The 20144-nt window shown below is 36.1% G+C and overlaps 5 protein-coding genes across 5 annotated transcripts; 3 read left to right on the top strand and 2 right to left on the bottom strand. All coding sequences in view use genetic code 12, as the record gives it.

Moving 5' to 3' along the window:
* Positions 1 to 3839: 3839 nt before the first annotated feature.
* Positions 3840 to 6332, bottom strand: VPH1 (H(+)-transporting V0 sector ATPase subunit a; the record flags this gene model as incomplete). The annotated part of the gene is made up of 1 exon (XM_001524440.2): positions 3840 to 6332. The coding sequence occupies one exon, from the start codon at positions 6330 to 6332 to the stop codon at positions 3840 to 3842; it is 2493 nt and encodes an 830-aa protein (XP_001524490.2).
* Positions 6333 to 8516: 2184 nt separating this feature from the next.
* PVL30_004178 (uncharacterized protein) lies at positions 8517 to 9320 on the top strand (the record flags this gene model as incomplete). The annotated part of the gene is made up of 1 exon (XM_001524439.2): positions 8517 to 9320. One exon carries the CDS (start codon positions 8517 to 8519, stop codon positions 9318 to 9320), a length of 804 nt encoding a protein of 267 aa, XP_001524489.2.
* Positions 9321 to 10006: 686 nt separating this feature from the next.
* On the top strand, positions 10007 to 14041 carry ELP1 (Putative elongator complex protein 1; the record flags this gene model as incomplete). The annotated part of the gene is made up of 1 exon (XM_001524438.2): positions 10007 to 14041. The coding sequence occupies one exon, from the start codon at positions 10007 to 10009 to the stop codon at positions 14039 to 14041; it is 4035 nt and encodes a 1344-aa protein (XP_001524488.2).
* Positions 14042 to 14247: 206 nt separating this feature from the next.
* Positions 14248 to 15021, bottom strand: RAD59 (mitotic recombination and DNA repair protein rad59; the record flags this gene model as incomplete). Its single annotated transcript, XM_001524437.2, has 1 exon — positions 14248 to 15021. The coding sequence occupies one exon, from the start codon at positions 15019 to 15021 to the stop codon at positions 14248 to 14250; it is 774 nt and encodes a 257-aa protein (XP_001524487.2).
* A 398-nt stretch (positions 15022 to 15419) lies between these two features.
* USO1 (Vesicle-mediated ER to Golgi transport protein) lies at positions 15420 to 20015 on the top strand (the record flags this gene model as incomplete). Its single annotated transcript, XM_001524436.2, has 1 exon — positions 15420 to 20015. One exon carries the CDS (start codon positions 15420 to 15422, stop codon positions 20013 to 20015), a length of 4596 nt encoding a protein of 1531 aa, XP_001524486.2.
* Between the last annotated feature and the right edge of the window lie 129 nt (positions 20016 to 20144).

The following is a 20144-nucleotide window of genomic DNA, read 5'->3' as shown; positions in this document are numbered from 1 at the left end:
TTGGTTTTGGTTGTGTTTTGTTTTGTTTGGTATTGCTTGTCTCGATTCGCCTAAACTTACAACACGTCAAATGCCTATGCTCTTACGGCTCTCCTTTCCATTTTGCCAATTACGCAAAAAGAAGTAAACAAAATAAATACTTAAAAAGAAAAAAAGGAAGAATTCAATATAGGTTACAAAAATAATTTTTCACAACAGCAGAGAGTATACAAACCTAACCTCAGTTTTCGTAAAGTGATTTATCCATGTTTTAAGTTCTCATTGCTGATCGATGGAAATCTCTTTGGAATAATCTTCTTGTATTGGCTACAAGATGGGTAATTTTATGGTGATTTGGTAATTTATTCTTTATTGTTAATATATAAACTGTACTGCGGCTTTGTTGTTGTTGGTTGATTTTTTTTTCACTTTATTTTATTTTAGTTTTTTTTTATTTTTTAATTTAATTTAATTTAATTTAATTTTTGGGGGGGATTTATGGATTGACAATATTGAGCTACTTGGGTAATGATTATAGCAAACAAGAAGACAATAAGATTATAGTACTAACAGTGATAGTAGTAGATGAGATAAAACAAATATTATTGTTTCTACAATTCAAAGTTCAATAGACACTAAAGAACTCGTAGTTCTCTTTAAGGAAGCAAAACCTGAATCTTGAGCTTTCATTCTATTGACAATGCAATGACTATTCTGTAATTTCAGTTTTCCGGAACAGAAAAAAAAAAGAAAAAAGAAAAAAGAACATCTGGTTGTGCTATGAGCAAACTGCGCAGTTTGCTAAAACTTCTACTCTGTTTTTTTTCTGAAAAAAATTCTGTCTACGAAGCAACGATGTTACTGTTCGTAGTGCATCCATCAGTGGTATTGGTTTCCTCTACTAGTAAGCTCGGGCTCATACTCGTGCCTAGTTCTTCGTGCTTCGTGTTGGTTTCAATTTTGGTGTTTGCACGACTTTTCTTTCTTTTCTTTCTTATTATTTTAAATGCAGGCGGTGCTACAGCGGATGTCGGAGCTTTTACCAAACCCACCCCCCTTTCCTACTAGGCACCATGACTCTTTCAAAAAAAAAAATTTTTGCAATTTCTTCCTCTTCTTTCGAGTCAAGCAACGCTTGTTTTTGGATCATTTGTTTCATTAGTTTCGCTTTTCCTGTTCCCTTTTCCTTTTCCTGTTCCCTTTTTTCTTTTTTCTATTTAGGTGGTGACTCTTGCACGTCAAGGTGTCAAGATGTTACAAGCATAGGTACATTAACGTGACTCGCGCTCCCCCTCTCGCAATTACCACTACCACTACCACCACGCACTTTCGCCTTTCCCCCCACCGCCTGTTAGAGGAAATTAAAAAAAAAGGGGGGCGGCGGAAATAAAGTAAACGGAAAAAGGTGCTATTGGCCAAACAAAGCACGTGTGGTAAATATTACACGACCGTGTATGCTCGTTCAAGCCTTGTAAACCTAAACTTCAACCAGCGACAGAACCAGCGACACCACCACCACCACCACCACCACCAGTGGTACTACCATATTCACTTGAAACCCACATGTGGTTTCCTTATGGGGAGTAGAGAACAACAGTAAATGAGAAAAGTTAGCTCTGCAGAATAATGGATTATGAACAATCACATTGTACTAAAATTGAATACTCCTTGCTTAAGAAGTTGCTTCAATACTTGAAGATATTCCCATGTACCCGACACCCTCAATCAATTGGATATCCCAATAAGGAACAAGTTTTTCTAAATTGAGATACTTTATTGCTACTTTGGCCCTGTTTTTATTTTTATTTTCTTTTTGTTTCCCACTTCCCACCTCTTTCCCTCTCCTCTTTCCTTCTACTTTGTCTGTTTCTCCTTTTGTAATACCAAATGCTCGCTGTATCCTCAAAACAAGATATCTTTTACCAGCAAACATGCAACATTGTTCCTTAAGTCAAAGTATAACTACAAGTAAATTTGAATCTGAACCTGAATCTGAATTCGAATGTGCAAGCACTTCTACAAATTTATCAACAAAACGTTTCCTATTTCTTAATTTTTCTCTTTCTTCTTCTGGTTAAAGTGAAGATTTTTTTGTTCAAGGTTAAAACTTTCTTCTCTCCACATTGGGCAACTCAATCACCCAAAACAGAATCGAATTGGGAATTGGGAATTGGTGTTGGAGGGGAGGAAGGCTCCCATGCGCGCAATTGCAAACGTGTAAAAGGTGTGGCAAACGTACTGTTTGAAATTTTAAAGAATAGGAAAAGAAAAAAAAATATAAAGGAGAAAAGACCTCACCCAAAATTGAAAATTAAAAAAAAAAAAAAAAAGACAAAATTTTGGAGCAAACAAAACGAAACTGACGAAAGAGAGGAACTCTGACTTTACTACGTTTATGATGTTAATGCTTTATTGTATTTCAGTTATCTCTCAGTTCCTTTAAACAATCGTTGTTTAATTGGCCATAATAAAATACTAAATAAATTAGAATTAAATAAAAAAAAGAATGAATGAATAAATGAATGAAGGAAGGTACCATTCAAAAACAATGTACAGTAACATTTCGGTTATTGGCGGTTACCAGCAATTTCAAACTCTATTCATTTCTTACTCCAATTTTCAACTACTCCTTGCATTCATGGTTCTTCCCATTACGACTTTTACTCAGACACAGACAGACACACGCACAGACACATCGTTTGAACTCCTTCCATTTACCTCTATGCTCTCGTTCTGCTCCCGCTCCCGCTCCCGCCTTTGGCTCCATCCTTTCTCGCACCCAGCATCATGCTATTCAAATAAACTAAATAAAAGAAGAAGAAGAAGAAGACGAGAAAAAAAAAAAGTCTAGTATATCATCCACATTGATGTTTGGTTTGATGATTAAGTGAGTAAGGGGTAGGAGAATTGTACTCTACCATATCTAGTGTATTTGTTTTGCATTGTTTCGCTTTCTTTTTGCACCCATTTTTAAGTTAGGAGCTGCAATTTGGACATCTCTAATTTTTGTTCATAAAGAAAAAGAGTAATATTCAATTTACAAATTTTCAAAAATACGAATCGACTCTTACTTTATGTGCTGGTATCGACTACTCTTCTCCCTCTTTTTCTGGATGTTGTTGTTGTTGTCACTAAACATATCTCGTAACAAACATTTGCAATCAGTTCCTCTAATTTTGGCGTGAAAATTACACCAAAAACTGTGCACACAACATATACACACAAATAATAACGAATACAAACATAGTTTGCAGATATTAAAAAAAAAAAATCCAGTACTACTTTTAACGTTATGTAGCTATTATAACAGACCCAACTAACAAGAACCTAGCCTTTATAAGTTCAGGAAAAATCGGTGTCAACCACTATGGCCAATCTCAAATTGCGGATTCTTCTTCATCAATGATCTTATATTATGGCATATACATAAATTATTGTGCATTAGAACACTACCTGACACATTCTCACTACTCCCGCCAGCTCTATTTTCGTTGCAATTCACAGAATTTCAAGTTCCTTTATATACATTTATATATACATTCATATGTACATATAAATATACATATATTCAACTCTCAAGTGGTAAAAATTCGAAAGTAGAAAATTTACTAGGTAAAAACTAGAGGGTAAAAACTACAACCATTAGTGATTTCAAAATTAAATACTCCATTTGCTTAGTTTTTTTACATTCTTTCCTTTTTTTATTTACTTATTTAATGTTCGTCTTGTTACTTCAATGAGGTTGTCCTTACCGCTCTCTATCAAACTCCTCTAAACACTCAGGTACATAATTACAAAGAATGGATCCCTTCTTGTTCTTTTTCTTCTTATAATTTTTCTTCTTATTTTTGTTTTTCATTTCAAAAAACATTGTCAAGCAACCCAACAAACCCAAAAGGTTCATACATTGCACCACCACCTTCAAAGTATTTCGACATACTCTCAACCCAATGCAATCTCAACGAATGCAACATTGCTGAAGTACCTTCCATAACAACCAAAATACACACAGACAAGACAAACCACATTGCAAATAAAAACACCACAGCAATAACCCCCATTAAACCAGTTGGACCAAAAGCCTTGCTAATAGTCATCGACCACAACACTGTGGATAATTGTGCATGTGCCAAAGACAACGCCCATAATCTCAAATAAGAAGCAGTATGGGAAACACAATTCAAGCAAAATTCAATAGTATGAATCACTTGATGGATCATGATATCACCGAAACCATGCTCTTCGTGGTCTTCATCTTCTTCACCATTATCAGCAACATCCTCGTTGTTATTGTTATTTTCATTATTACTTTCATTATCAAAAACAAATCCTTCTCCATCCACATTGTTTTCACCATCATTGGGCAACTGGGAATATGCACCATGCGTCTTGGCCTTTCTATCCAATTGTCTCTTTAAATAAAGTGGCTTCACCAACAACAACCATGGAACACAAATCAACGCAATGATCAACAAAACAATCTGTATTTGAGCTTGCCCAGCAAACAAGGGCTCTTCAACTGTACCCGGCGATAAAAACATCGAAATCAACATGTTTAAAAGTCCCGGAGGTTGTTTTCCCACCGCAAACCAGTCAACAGTCCATTTGTAAACAATACAGAGCGACAAGTATCCAAAGATACTTTGCATAAATAAAAGACCAGGAATGAAATTTCCAACAATATCAATCACACTATCGAAATAAAGAAAGTTGGCAAGGGCAAAGAAATAGGAATACGTCATATGAATGAACCCCATAAGAATCGACAATTTCATCTTGTATGAGTTTGAAAACAATAATGCATTCTCTGTTCCATGCCATGCGGGATCCAACCCAAAGATATACGTGCCAACGGACTTGGCCACAATTGTCTCGCCCAACTTGAAATTCTCTGGCCATTCCCAACCACTAGGGAAAAAAGTCATTGTCCTGGAAAATATATCATTGTATATAAACCCGGTATACATGGAAAAAATGCCCATGAGCAACAAAATGTATCGTCCAGTATATGCCATATCAAAAATCTCATCTTTCTTCATACCATCCAATCTTTTCTCATTGAGGACCATCGCCAAAGCAGCAAGAAATACAATAAAACCATGGCCCATATCACCAAACATAATGGCAAACATAAATGGAAATGTGATAATTGTTGGTAATCCGGGATTAATTTCTTTGTATTTTGCCACACCATACGCGTCACAAATAGATTGAAAAGCATAGGTAAACTTGTTGGTACGGTTGCATGTTGGTGGCGTTTTGTTGGTATTGAGGACATTCAATATAGTTGGTATAGCTTGAGCTTGGTCATAATCCTGTATCGTATTGTTCAAATCTTGAATCGAGTCGGTTGGGGTCCAGCCTTCACAAACCAATGTCTTTCTACCACCATCGTAATCACACATATTCATTGTTTGATAAACCGCTTTTTCACGTGCAATCAATTCCCACCACTTGTACAAGTCGTGACTAATAGCAATCAACTCTGAAGTAAGTGCATTTTCAGATTCACTCAAAATGGTAGACAAGTCATTGAGCTTGATGTTGGTCTTGGACAACTGTTTCAGTCTATCCTCAGCAGAGCCTTCGATATCAAAAATGATCGCATCCAACGATTCACAAATCTTTTTTATCCTATCGTGAATCATTGAACCGTGCGAAAAGATGATAAATGAACTCTTGGGGACAAATGCATTGTGTTTGGCGTCGTAGATTTCTTCTTCCAACGCTTCACTATGGTAGTACATATTACCTCTCAATGTTCTCCATAATATTTGTTGCAACACTCCAATCTTTTCGGTATCAATCACACCAGAGATGAATGAAGATGCTGAATGTACATGACTAGTAGCGCCATGCTCCAATTCAGATAAGAGCGCACTCTCTTCTGAAGTTGTTCTCTCGCCTTCGACATTGAAGAACCTATCAACTGCACGGATAGTGTATCTAAGTTGTTTCAAATAATTTTCATTATTGTGCAAAGTATCAACCGAGTCACGCAATTGCACAACACGATCTTCCAAGAGCTGTGAGTTTTCAACCAACTCATCAATATCAGATTGTTGTGGGATTGAGAACTCATATGGATAAAGTTTGATATGAATATCTCTGAAATCCAATTCCTTCTTGAACAATCTAAATTGCCTTTCGACATTATCAAGCTTACGCAACTCTTTGACAAAAGAACGTTGGAACTCAGTGACTTTTGAGTTCAAGTCTCTAAACTGCAAAACATTGAGTTGTCCTACTTTGTAAACAATTGCTCTAGACACTTCTGTGGGGATATATAGCTGTACTAGAGACATGTCCGCAGAACGGAACACGGCCTCTTCTTTTTCCTCTCTGTCGGCCATCTTGATTTCGTTGTTATGTTCAACAGAGTTCAACAAAGTTCAGCACAGCAAAAAAAAAGATATTAGAGCACTAAACTTTTGTATATTATTATTGTATATAACTTTCGTTGCTCGCTGATGCTATTGATGATGATGCTATTGATGATGATAATGCCTGTTGGTTCCTGCCTCTACTACTTCGTCAAAAACATCACCAAGAGTGTCATTGCTCAGAGTTTCGAAATTGTCCACCGTCCCAAAATTTATTATGAGCACAAATACACGACTTTCTTATACAAGTGTTTTGATAAAGAAAAATATAATTAATAATAATCGATAGCACGTGATGTTTATAGCTTAGTCCATATAGTCAATTGCAAATACAATTATCAATAATATAGATTAAGCTAATTGGTGTTATTCTAACTTTTTTTTTCTTTTTATTTTTAGGAACATGACATAAATTTACTATTCGAGGTATAACTTCTTGCCTATCTAAAGAAGAAGTCAGCCAGTGATGGATTCACACTTGAGTTTAGATGGGGTTTACCCCTTCACTTTTTGGTGATGTGCATCATAGCAAAGATATATACAAAATGAACTTCAGATTGATGCAAAAGTTTTTTTTTTTTTTTAATTTTTTTTTTCCATTTTCCATTTTTCATTTTTGGTTTTGTTTTCCATTTCATGTAATATTTTTATATATATATCGTCATAGGCTTATTTGTTTAAATAGATCTGAAAGGGATCCCAATTAACAATGATGTAATAATATGGACAGTTTAAGCAAATACTTAAAAAGACTTTGTGAAATTTATTGTACGCTCCTTCATCTACTGATTACGGCTCCTTCGCCTCCTTCCTTCTTCTCTCCAAACTGTTGTTTTCCTATTTCTTATACATAGAGGCAAAGTAAAAACTAAACTATTTTGTCATACCCAGGCTTCGCAGTCGGCACAAACTTGTTTTCGCTGTTTGTACTACATTGTCAGTTTTGCTAGTACATTAAATCTACTGAAACATTGCACAATATTCCCAGTTTTCCAGCCTGTCCGTTTTTCTTTTTTTCTTTTTTTCTTTTTTTTAGTTTACCTTCCCTTTTTCCAGATATTTTTCGGCAAGTATCAAATAATGCATTTTGACGACGTTTTTGTTGTGTTTGCTAATCGAAGGAGTAAAAAACGAAGAATTAAAAATGAAGAATTAAAAATTAAAAAATAAAAAAAAATTAAAATTGAATTAATTTAAAGGGTTGGTGATGTCATATAGTCCGCTGTTGATTTTGTGCTACCTTCTTTTAGAGGCTGCAAAATAAATAAAAAAATAAAAGAAAGGAAAAAAAAAAATAACATCAAATTATCCAGCTTCCAATCTTCCCTTCCGGCATTCAGTATCAAAATTTTTTTTTTCTTTACAATTTATGTTTATGATAATGTGTTGAGCTTCTGCAATTTTTGTTTGTTGCTTCCTTCTATTCTTCTCTTTCTTTTCTTTTTCTTTCAATTAGTTATTTCTAGTAGAATACCATTCAAGTCCTTGGTATCATAAATTTAAATTCATATAAAGAATCCACGTTAGTAAAAGTTTTTAGTGTGTTGTAGCTATAATGAGCATCATGTTTCGTAATCGCGCTTGACACGGGTTTGCATATTGCTACACAAGCGAGCTTCCCCTGTCAAAGAAAGAGTTTATACATAAACTATACTCTTTGATTTGCGTTTTTTTATTTATTTATTATTTGTATTATTTTTATTATTTTTTTATTTTTTATATCGTTTTGTTTTTTTTTGCTAATTAAATTGTTTTAAATCATATTAGTATCACAAACTTTTCTGGAAAGCAGTGTATTGTCGGAGGTCAATGTGATGAAGATGATGTATACTAGGAGATTTGCTTACCTCGAAGCAACTCCTTTGAGAGCTCCATATTCATTTGACAGTTTCCTTCTTTTTCCTTTTCCTTTTCCTTTTCCTTTTTCTTTTTCTTTTTCTTCTTTTTCTTCTTTTTCTTCTTTTTCTTCTTTTTCTTCTTTTTCTTCTTTTTCTTTTTCCATTCCTTTTTCTTTATATTTTCTAAAATTAATCAGTTTCGTTCTCTCAGTACTTTTGATTCATCCTAAGTACTCCATTTTCCAGCTTTTCTTCAACCTTATTTTGTTTTTAATACATTCACTTATTCGAGACTTGTTCATCAATTACCACATCAATGATACCTAACTTCAAGTTTGTCTTTAATTCCAAACCACAGCCAAAGAAAGCGCCACGAGGGAAACAAGTTCGTGGAAGTTACGAAGAGCTTATACCGCATGTTCGCCACGACATCGAAATGACCAAGGCTCAGCTTCACCAGTATGACGGCAACACTTTATTGAATAAGCTCACTGCTTTGATGGAATCGGACCACGAAAAAATGATCCAACAGCTACAGAAGGAATGCGAACGCGAATGTGACTGTGGATCCGAATCAAAGCGAGGTAAATCGTCGTCATCATCATCATCATCATCATCATCGTCGTCGTCGTCGTCGTCCTATTATGAGAAACTATTTTTATACTTGAATACTCAGCTAGAGGAGCTTTCTAATTTGTTAGGCGTTTTCAAAAACAACTACATACATTCACTATACAATGACAAGATGCTGTCGAAAAAAACAACGCCTTTACAAACCACCAGAAAATACAGCACTTCTGCATCATTCTCCTCCGACAGCTCTACCAAAAGTAGCTTGTCATTGGTGAACTCAAATAATGACCTAATGGAAGATGCTCCTGACCATTTGCTAGACCCAATTTCATACGAAGTATTTACAGACCCAGTCATCACACCTAGCGGTATCACTTATGAGAAAGAAACCATATTGAATCACATGAAGAAAAAGGGAAAATACGACCCTATCAGCAAACAAGAGTTGAGCAAGGATCAGCTATATCCAAACTTGGTTATCAAAGATTCGGTTGAGGCATATAAAAATGATTCAGTGATGAAAAAATTAGATTCAGTACAACTTTAGAAAAAAAAAATAACATAAAGACAAAATCTATTTGTACTGTCTTTATAAAGTCATATTCGCATATATTCTATAATTTAGTTTATTAGACAAATCATTATCGGTGATACTTTTTCGCAAACTCTATATTTTCTCTGCAATCGATAGCTAGTACCTAAAAGCTACATCTTGACCCAAACTTTGACCCAAAATTGGACCCACACATTTTTCCACATTAGTTTTTTCTTTTTACTTCTTTCCACCTGCTTGGGTTATTTTAATCTTCATATATATTTTTTTTATTTCAACATAGTGTTTTTCAGTTATTCTTCTGGTTCTTTTTTTATTACTTCTATTTTAAATTTTTTGCAACTTGTACTACTAAAGGTGTCGCAGCATAGTCAATGGCAAATAATACAACAACCAAAAAAAAAAATAATCAGCTATTGCTACCAAGAGCAAAAAAGAAAAAGAAAAAGAAAAAAAAAGGAAGCCGAAAAGAAAATAGAAAAATATATTATAGTACTGCACACAGTACCAGTAGAGATGATTACTTCCCAAATTTTTTTTTTTTTCTTAAAAAAAGCTGAAGCGATTAGAGATTACCATAGAGAAAAAGTAGTAACGGGCATAGAGTAATACAGCCACTTCCATTCATACACTACATTACACCACACCACACATCATAAAGGCCACTTTAATTGATCGGGATGAAGAACTTGATTGTTTTAAATAGGGGTTACATCAAACCTGAGTCCAGAACATACCCGGATCTACATATAATTGACTCCGTTTACGATACAGTTTCCGATGCCATCACATTCGTCCTATCGTCAGACGAAAGCCCTGTTATTGAAGTGCAACAATTTCACAAGAATGGTAATGTCACTGTATTGGCAAGCTTTGAAGCAAACTCTAAGTTGCTCAGCACCGCACACTTTGTCGATTCCTCACAATTAGTATTTGTCTTTGCCAACGGTGATATTGTTACAGCCACATACGACTCGCAACAACCAGTGCAGGATTACGAAAATGTGGTTATTGAGATAGTCGGAACCATTGATGTTGGTATACAAGCAGCACAGTGGTCAGTAGATGAGGAAACTTTGGCAATGATCACAAATGAAAACAAATTATTGTTATTGTCTCGGATTTTGGAACCGATTACTGAAAAGTTACTTGACTCGGCAGATATTAAAATTACAGATCTGAAGCACGTTTCCGTTGGATGGGGTAAAAAAGAGACCCAATTCAAAGGTAAAGGGTTTAAGGCTTTGGAAAGGGAGAAAGAAAAAGAAAAAGGAAAAGAAAAAGGAAAGAACATCAATGGACACTCGCATGATCACGCACATGGCCACGACTCAGTAACTGAACCGTTACGCGATCCTACAGTCAACGAGGTAGAAAAAGGTTCATTATCGCGCATGGACGATGGAACCGTGCGAATAAGTTGGAGAGGTGACTCCAACTACTTTGCTGTTAGCACCGTCGAGCCCGTGTTGGTTGAGGACTCGGGTGAGATGTATGACAGAAGAGTAATCCGAGTTTTTGATAGAGAAGGTGAATTGGATAGTGTTAATGAAGCAGTCGATGGATTAGAACACAACCTAGGCTGGAAACCTCAGGGTGCATTAATTGCTTCAACTCAAAGACACATTGACGATGAAGATGGGGAAGAGGTTCTTGATTTGGTGTTTTATGAAAGAAATGGTCTTAGACATGGTCAGTTCAATACTAGACTCAATCCAGAAGACGAGGTTGTTCAAAACGTTATTTGGAGTTCGGATAGCGAAATTCTACTCTTACAAATGAATGATCGAGTTCAACTTTGGACATCAAAAAATTACCATTGGTATTTGAAGCAAGAACTATTTGCTGAAGGAATAATTTTCACCAAGTTTCATCCCGAAAAGCCTTCGAACTTTATGATTGGTACTGCCAATGGTCTTCAAATTGTTGATTTGACCCACAAAGTCGTCACCGGACCAACTAGATCTGGAGATGATGTTGGTATGACTTTGGTAGTGGATGGTGCCACTGCAAAGATGACTCCACTCTCAGTTGCAAATGTCCCTCCACCAATAAGCTACAGAGAGTTGGATGTATTGGGAAATATAACTGATCTTGCTGTGAGTAAATCAAATGAAAAGTATGCGATTTTAACAAGTGATAACGACTTATATTTTAGTCAGTTGAGCTTGGAAGAAATGAAAGCAGGAGCTCAACCAAAGGTTGTTAGTCACCTCGATGCAAAGAAGTACATTAACGAAAGCAACGAAGTTGCTAAGCAGATTGCATTTATTAGAGATGACTTTATCGCCGTTGTCATTGACGCACCAATGTATTCACGAATCGTCCTATTTGAAGTTGACGACATCTCCAATCCAAAGATGAATGAATCTGTTGACATTACACCTAAAGTTGTGTTGCTAAAATCGCGTGCAGACTTTGCTACCGTCATCATCGAAACAGTTGACAACAAGATTATTGAATTAAGCTCGACCCAAGATTCAAGAGAAATTACTAGATTTCCTCAATTGTGTCGAGAAATTGAAGTATCATACAATGAGGCAACCGACGAGTTTGAAGCATTTGGAATTTCTCGAACTGGTAAATTATTCCGCAATGAAGTACCTGTGGTTAGTGGTGTTACTTCAATGTTAATCACAGAATCGCATTTGCTTTTCACCACCGTGCTTTCAAAATTATGCTTTGTCCACTTGAATTCTAGACATGAAAATTTCGAAGTTTTCCAAAACTTGTCAAATGAAAATATTCATGACGAAAGAGTTAGACAAATTGAAAGAGGCTCATTTTTGGTGAATACCATGCCAAGCAAGTACTCTGTTGTTTTAGAGGCCCCTAGAGGTAATATCGAAACCATCTGTCCAAGAATTATGGTGCTCACAGCGATTAGAAAGTTCATTTCCCAAAAGGATTATAAACTGGCATTTATTGCTTGCCGTACCCACAGAATTGATTTGGATATTCTACATGATTACGATACCGTGCTGTTCTTTAACAACATTGAACTTTTTGTAAATCAAATTGGCAAGATTGAATATTTGGACCTTTTTGTATCTTGTCTTCACGAAGAAGATGTTACAGCTTCGAAATACAAGGAGACTTTGACCGATGCAGGAATAAACGAATCAGAACTCAAAAAAGAAGGTGAAACTTTGCAACCAGCATTCAAAAAAAAGTTCAATGTATCTGATAAGAACCAAAAGAAGTTTGAAAAATTTGAGGATTCAAAAGTCAACAGAATATGTCAAGCCATCCTTGCCGTGCTTTTAAAACCAGAGTATTTTGAGAAATACATGCAAACTATCTTGACTGCATACGCATGCGAAAAGCCACCAAATTTGGTTGCCGCATTGGAATTGAGCGAGTCATTTACTGACGAGAAACAAAAGGAGACTGCAATCACCCACCTTTGCTTCTTGCAAGATGTCAACAAATTGTACCAAACTTGTCTTGGATTGTATAACGTCAAACCCACTTTATTGATTGCTCAACAATCGCAAATGGATCCTAAAGAGTATCTTCCATTCTTGCAGAATCTTCATGTGCAAACTGACCTTGAGCGTAAATTTTTGATTGATGATTATTTGAAAAACCACGATAAAGCGTTGCAATGGTTGCACGAAATGGGAGATGAGGCATATGAAAGATTTGATAATTATGTTGTGAAGCACGAATTGTATAAACTTGCAATGAAGATATATACTTACGACAAGAAAAGAACTAATGACGTCATGAGTTTATTTGCAAATTACTTACATGATCAAACAAACTTTGGCGAGTCAGCATTGACCTATGAGTATCTTGAGGATCTCGATCTGGCGTTGGAGAACTATATTTTGGCCAAGAAGTGGAGACAAGCTTTATCAATTGCCGAAAAGCCAAACTTTAAAACCAAGTTGATTGAAACTGCAAACTCCTTAGTAGCGACATTGACTGCAGATCATAAATACAGCGATGCCGCAGAAATTGAGTACTATTGTTTACAAAATGTTAGAGAGGCAGTTAGACTTTATTGTAAACAATATTGGTTTGATCAGGCCATCTTACTTGCAGAGCGTACCCAAAATGCAGATCTTATTGAAAGTGTCGTTGATGTGCAAATTAACGAGGGATTTGGTGTGATTGCCGAGTTACTAGCTGACTGTAAGGGTCAAATGAACTCTCAATTGAGAAGACTTCGAGAATTGAGAACTAAAAAGCAAGATGATCCATATGCATTCTATGGTAATCCTGATGATCTTGATACACCTGATAACGTATCAGTTGCTGCTTCTGAAACATCAACTGCTCCTTCTTTTTTCACTAGGTATACGGGTAAAACAGCCGGTACTGCCAAGACAGGTGCATCCAGACGTACCGCAAAGAATAGAAAGAGAGAAGAAAGAAAGAAAGCACAAGGTAGAAAAGGGACAATTTATGAAGAGGAGTACCTTATTAGATCCGTGGGCAGATTAATCGAGAGACTTGACTCTACCGAGCAAGATGCAATAAGACTCATTGAAGTGCTCATCAGAAGGCAAATGAAGGAACAAGCATATCAAATACAAAAAAGTTGGTGTGAGTTGATTGCACTCATTAAAGAGAATATAGATGAGGTACACAATATGAGTGAAAGAGACAGAGAGAGAATAGACGATAATGGAGAGATTTATTTGATAGACGAGATTCCAAAACCAAATATTCGCGAGTTCCCAAAGTTTAGCATCTTAGATTATTGATGCGGATAATAAGGGCAATTTTTAGATATGATTTAACACGATGAGATTGAAAAAAAAAAAAAATTTATGCTATGCAATGCTATAATTATGTAGAAATTTAAATTGATAGATAAACCGAATTACCCCGAGATTTACTTTATTTTTGGTTCTTTTTTTTGGTTCTTTATTCTTTATTTTTTGGTTCTTTCTTTTTTTATTCTTTATTCTTATCTGTTTTTTTGCAACTCATTTTTTTTGATCAAGCTAGACATCTGAAAAAATTGATTCAGTTCGTAACAATTGTAAACATCCCGCAAACCAAGAATGGCGTTTTTTATGGCATCAGTTACAGCCTCTTTTTTGCATTTTGCAAAACAAGCGTGTTTTGAAGGCACATTGGTTGCTGTTCCAAATCCAAAATCTTCTCGACACGTTCCATCTAGCAATACCAATTTAACCAAACACAGACTTTTAGCTGAGTACCTTTTACCACTCAGTAAAGTTTTTCCAGAAGAAGATTCTCTTGTCAGTAGATCCAAGTTGTTTGAATTGGCTTCGAGCGTAGTATGAGTTCGTGCCACCTGATCATCCTGTTCTTCATTTGAGACGCGAATTTCTTGCATTACACACAGTAATATTTCAGTAGACCAACCATTAAAACCAAATACTTCATTTGCTAGTTGGTAAATTGAACTGCTCGAAAATTTTTGAAACCCGCCACTGTTGCCCCTATAGAACTTTGCATCTCGTGTATGTTGCATTTGTTCAAGTTTCGACTGTAGTGTACTGATTTTTGAAAGAGCCCATTCATTGATGATAGTCATTCCTTGGTGTGTTTCATCCTCTCCATCGTTGAAAAAATCTTCTAGGTTTGCAATATCTGGGAATAAAGTCACAGTAGTAGGAAGTAAGCTCTCAGTAGACTCCCTGATGTTATCACCACCATCCTCCAAATCTTGATTATGAGTATGATTGTGTTGATGTAAATCCTGAACTAGCATCAGGTTCTAGTCCATAGATTTCGACGTGTCAGTTACAGAATTAATAACGAAAACAAAATTTATATAAAAAAAACAAATAAAAAATAAATAGGAGATTTTTGCAACACAAAAAGAGACGATTTTTTTTTCAAAATTCACATTTTCATGTGTCCTACCACCAAGTTTGACATACTGAGAGACAGACAACAAAACAACAGAACAACAGAACAACCAAACAACAGAACTACCAAACAAGCAAACAAGCGCATCTTTAATATACCCGCCGACCTGAGCCTCGATATCACACACACACACACACACACACACACACACACACACTCTCTCTCTTTATTTTAAACTTTTCTTCCATTCATTCATTCTTTTATATATTGCATTGCACTGCACTGGATTGAGCTATTATGGAGTATATTAACAACATATTAGGCTCTCAATCTCAGGTGCAGCTGGTAGAAGAGGCCATTCCAACCTTATGCAGCAGACTTCAGCACGCAACTTTGGTCTCGGACAGACGTTCTGCTGTTTTAGGCTTGAAGAGTTTTAGTCGTCAATATCGAGAGTCTGTGGTTGAGCATGGACTACGACCATTAATTTCAACTTTTAAAAAAGACTCGGAGAATATTGCTTTGGCAAAAGCACTTTTAGAAACGTTCTTAATCTTGCTCATTCGTGGAGAAGATACCGAGGAAGATGCAACACGTGGTTGGATTTCCCAGCAGCTGCGACAGCAAAACGGAAAGTACCCATCGCCATTATTGATGGAGGAATTTTCATTGGACCAATTGTCCCTTTGGATCGCTGATGCCATATTGCAAGACCCCGAGATGTTGAGTTTATTGATTCAAGAGTTGACAGAGGATGATTACCACTTGAAATTTTATGCTTTGCAATTATTAGAGTTTTTGGTTCTCAGTAGGAGCTCAAGAGCGAAAGATGTGTTATTGCACGCGCCGACAGCCATGTCTAGTATCTGTGCTGTTCTCAACGATACCAATGAACCCGTACGGAACGAAGCGATCTTGCTCTTGATGGCGCTTGTCAACAACAATTTCAACATACAGAAATTGGTTGCATTTGAAAACACGTTTGAGACATTGTTCAATATTATAGACGAGGAAGGCGGTATTCGAGGATCAATTTTGGTACAAGACTGCTTAACTTTGATTACCAACTTACTTCTTTACAATGCCTCGAATCAAAAGTACTTTATGGAGACCCAATGCGTTCCAGGTCTTACCCGGTTGTTGGATGAGGCGGTTTTTGATGAGCTGGCTCCTGGTTCATCTGGTTTTGACTCATCGGAAGAATTAAACCCAAACTTGAACGGTGCATTGGATGCACCAGTACCAATGGTGTGGACCGAGCAACGAGTGCAGAATATGAGAATCTGTTTGGAGATTGGTCGACTATTAGTAGCTGAGAATAATGAATTGATTATGCAAAATCAGGACAAGCTTTTCAAGGAAGGATTTCATTATGTTATTTTGAAACTTATCTTCTCTTCACTGACCGAAAACTCAGTACGAGCGACTGCGTTACTTACTGCGGCAGATGCGATAAGAGGCAACCACAATATACAATACGAATTTTCCAAAATTGATGTGCCGTATATCGACCCTTGCTTACCCGTGCAGACTCAAGCAAATAACCCACCCGTCCTGGTTCCATTGGCACTACTCAATTGGTGTTTATTTATAAATTCAGTGCATCTGTTTGATGTGAGGATAAGTGCTTCTTATTGCTTACAAGCTTATTTCAAGAACAACCAAGAGGCCAAACTGGCGTTTTTAAAGGATCAGATCAGTGCCTACCACTCGGAGAACTATTACCCCTTGAACGAGGAATCAAACGAGGAATTGAATAAAGAAGAAAAAGAAGAAGAAAAAAAAAAAGAACAAGGAAAAGACAAGCAAGAATACATGGATATGAATGGTCACGGTACAGCAACCAAGGATATTCCTTATGGTAATATTTTCAAGTCTCTTATGGAATACGATGCCGAGGTCAAACTAAACCCATACAAGGTATGGTTCTCAGCGTGTATTCTCATGTATATTTTTGAAGATGAGCCGGAGAATAAAAATATTGCACGAGCTGTTATGACGGGTAATGAAAACTCAGGTGAAGAAGTGATGGCCTCAATTCAAGCAATGTCGGAACTATTGGTGACGACATTCGAAGATATGGATCAAAGAGTCTCGATTGGCTACCTCATGTTGTTGACAACATGGATCTTTGAAGACTTTGATGCAGTAAATGATTTTTTAAATGATGAGTCAACAGTGAAATCAATTTTGGCCTTTTTATCCAATAATACTTCCGAAACAAACTCTATTGTGCATGGAATGACTGCCATGCTTCTTGGTATAGCATATGAGTTTTCATCAAAGGATTCACCCATTAAGAGACAAGACTTGCACGCGTTATTGGTCAAAAGTATAGGAATGGATAATTATGCGCACAAAATAAATCAATTGACTGCCAACCCAGTGTTTAAATATTTTGATGAAACGCTGAATTTTGTATCTGTACAAGATGAAAGTGGTCTTCCCGATGTTTACTTTGATCAGTGTTATGTTGAATTGATGAGAGAGCATATGACGAGGATCAAGAGGGCTTTGTTTCATGATCCTGCAGCAGAGCCCCGTGGCAGGATCTCTTATGAAGTGTTTGAAGAAGTTGACATGAAACTTGCCGAGGTATCAAATAGATTGGAACAAGAGAGAGCCGATTCAGCAACAAAAGAGGATCTGCACAAACTGGAAGTTGAGAAATTGACAACCACAACGAAAGAATTGCAACAAAAACTTGAAGAAACAAATGTTGATTTGGAAAAAGTCAAAGTCGAATTGTCTACATTCCGCGATAAGCACTCAACTTCGTCAAAGGAATTATTGGAGTTGAAAAAGATCAAGGAGGGACTTGAGAAAAATCATCTTGACTATAAAAAGGAATTGGAAGAGACAAAGACCAAAATTTCACAATTAAAATCGCAACTTTCGCTGACAGAAACTAAACTTAAAACCACAGAAGAAGCAAAGAAAAAGTTAGAAGATGGAGTTAATGGCATGACCAAAGACCTATTCCAATTGAAAAAACAAAACTCTGAGTGGGATAACAAGGTAAAAGTTTCAGAGAAAGAGACCAGGAACGTTAGGAATGAAGCTGAGAAAATAAAAAAAGATCTTGAATATCGTCTTCGCAAAATTCAAGAAGAGAGAGATGCAGCAAATAAAGTTGTTTCAGAGTCCAAAGAAGAGATTTCCATCCTTAAAAAATCTATAACCTCGCTCGAGCTGCAACTTGCAAATAAAACTGTGGATGCGAACAAGTTGACTATGGAAAAGGACCATTTTGCAGCAAAGATAAAGGAACAAGAAAAGCAATTGTCTTTGTTGTCGGGGCAATTACAAGAGAAAAGTCTGCAATTTACCGAACTAGAATCATCACTTACAGAAGTTAAGGAGCAAAAAGCATCAGCCGATATTGAGGTGGAGAAGCTTTCATCAAAACTTAAGCGTGCACGCGAGGACTTGATCCACCACGAGTCGGAGATGAAGGAAAAATTGGATAGAGCAAAAGATGATATTGAAAACCTTGAAGAAAAAATCAAAAACTTTGAAACTGAAATTCAGAAGAAAGAGAAAGAACTAGAGAAGCACAATGACCTTGAGAAACAAATAGATCGGCTCAATACTGAGTTAACAAATCGTGACGAAGAAATTAAGAAACATCAGGCTAGTTTATCCGAAAAGGAAAAAGAAGTTGACTCAAAGAAACTTTTAGAAGCCAAGATCTTGGAATTAGAAGGTGAGTTAAAGGAAGCCAAAAACGAAGCTTTAACGCTTAAAAAAGAGCACGATAAGACAATTGAAGATCTTAAGCAAAATGAAAAAACCATTAATGAAGAATCTAAAGTTCTTGTCAAAAAAATTGCTGCTTTAGAGTCTGATAAGAAGAGCTTACAAAATGAAATTAGTGAATTGAAAGAAAAATTGAGCCAATCCGAAAAAGTACAAGAAGATTTGAAGGATCTGAAAAAACAATTTGCAGAACTTGAGAAATCTAAATCCAAACTTGAACTGGATTTGAAAAGTCTTCAGAAAGTACTCGATGATAAAAGTAAACTTGAGCAAGCGACTTCCAACGAGTTGACTGATATTGTGGAAAAATTGAAAAAGGAGAACCTGGCTATGGAGGAAAAGATTAGTGGCTTGGAGAAAGAAGTTGAATCTGGTACATCATTAAAAGACGAAAACCAAGGTTTGAAAACCAAAATTGATGAGTTGGAAGATAAAATCAAAGGCCTTGATACAGATAAAGGAAAGCTCGAAAGTACATTTCAAGAGGTTAAAGTAGAGAAAGCACAACTTGACAAGGAAATTGAAGCCTTGACTGCAGACAAAAAAAGGCTTATTAAAGAGGCAGAATCATTCAAATCTCTTCAAACTGACAATCAAAATCGGTTTGAAAAGCGCATAGATAAGCTTGAAGAGGAAAAAATTGATCTTTCCAATCAAATCGAAAAGTTGCAAGAAGAAAAAGATGCGTACAAGGCAAAACAATTAGCTGATGAAAAAAAGATTACCAATTTGAGTAAGGAAAAAAGTGATGCTTTAAGTCAACTCGAGAAACTCCAATTAGACCTCAAAAGTACCAAAGAAGAAGCGAAAACTGTATCGGACCAAAATTTGGAGTTGGAGAAAAATATTCTGGAGTCGAAAACGAAGCTGGATGCTGTATTTGAAAAGGTAAGCACGCTTGAGAGTAAAAATGCTGGACTTGAAGAAGAAATTAAAAATTTAAAGCAAAGAATTACGTCACTTGTACCCAAATCAGAAATTGATGATTTGATGTTGTTAATGGCAGATTTGGATGAGAAAAAGAACAAGTATGCAAAGAGGTTAAAACAGTTGGGACATGAAATCAGTGATGACGACGACTCCAGCGAAGAAGAAGAAGATGACGAGGATGATGAAGAAGATGAAGATGAGTAAGAAGAAATACAAAAGAAAGGAGAAAAATGAGCTAGTATCGGGTAGTTTCAATATTAATACAAATTGCATTTAGTATATTCATCAATATAGCTATTCTTTATATTTAATGCAGCTAATCAGACCATCAAC

Source organism: Lodderomyces elongisporus, chromosome 5 (assembly GCF_030384665.1).
Source record: "Lodderomyces elongisporus chromosome 5, complete sequence".
NCBI classification, from domain to species: Eukaryota; Fungi; Ascomycota; class Pichiomycetes; order Serinales; family Debaryomycetaceae; genus Lodderomyces; species Lodderomyces elongisporus.
The sequence above is the reverse complement of the archived record's forward strand: the minus strand, read 5'-3'. Positions and strand labels throughout refer to the sequence as shown.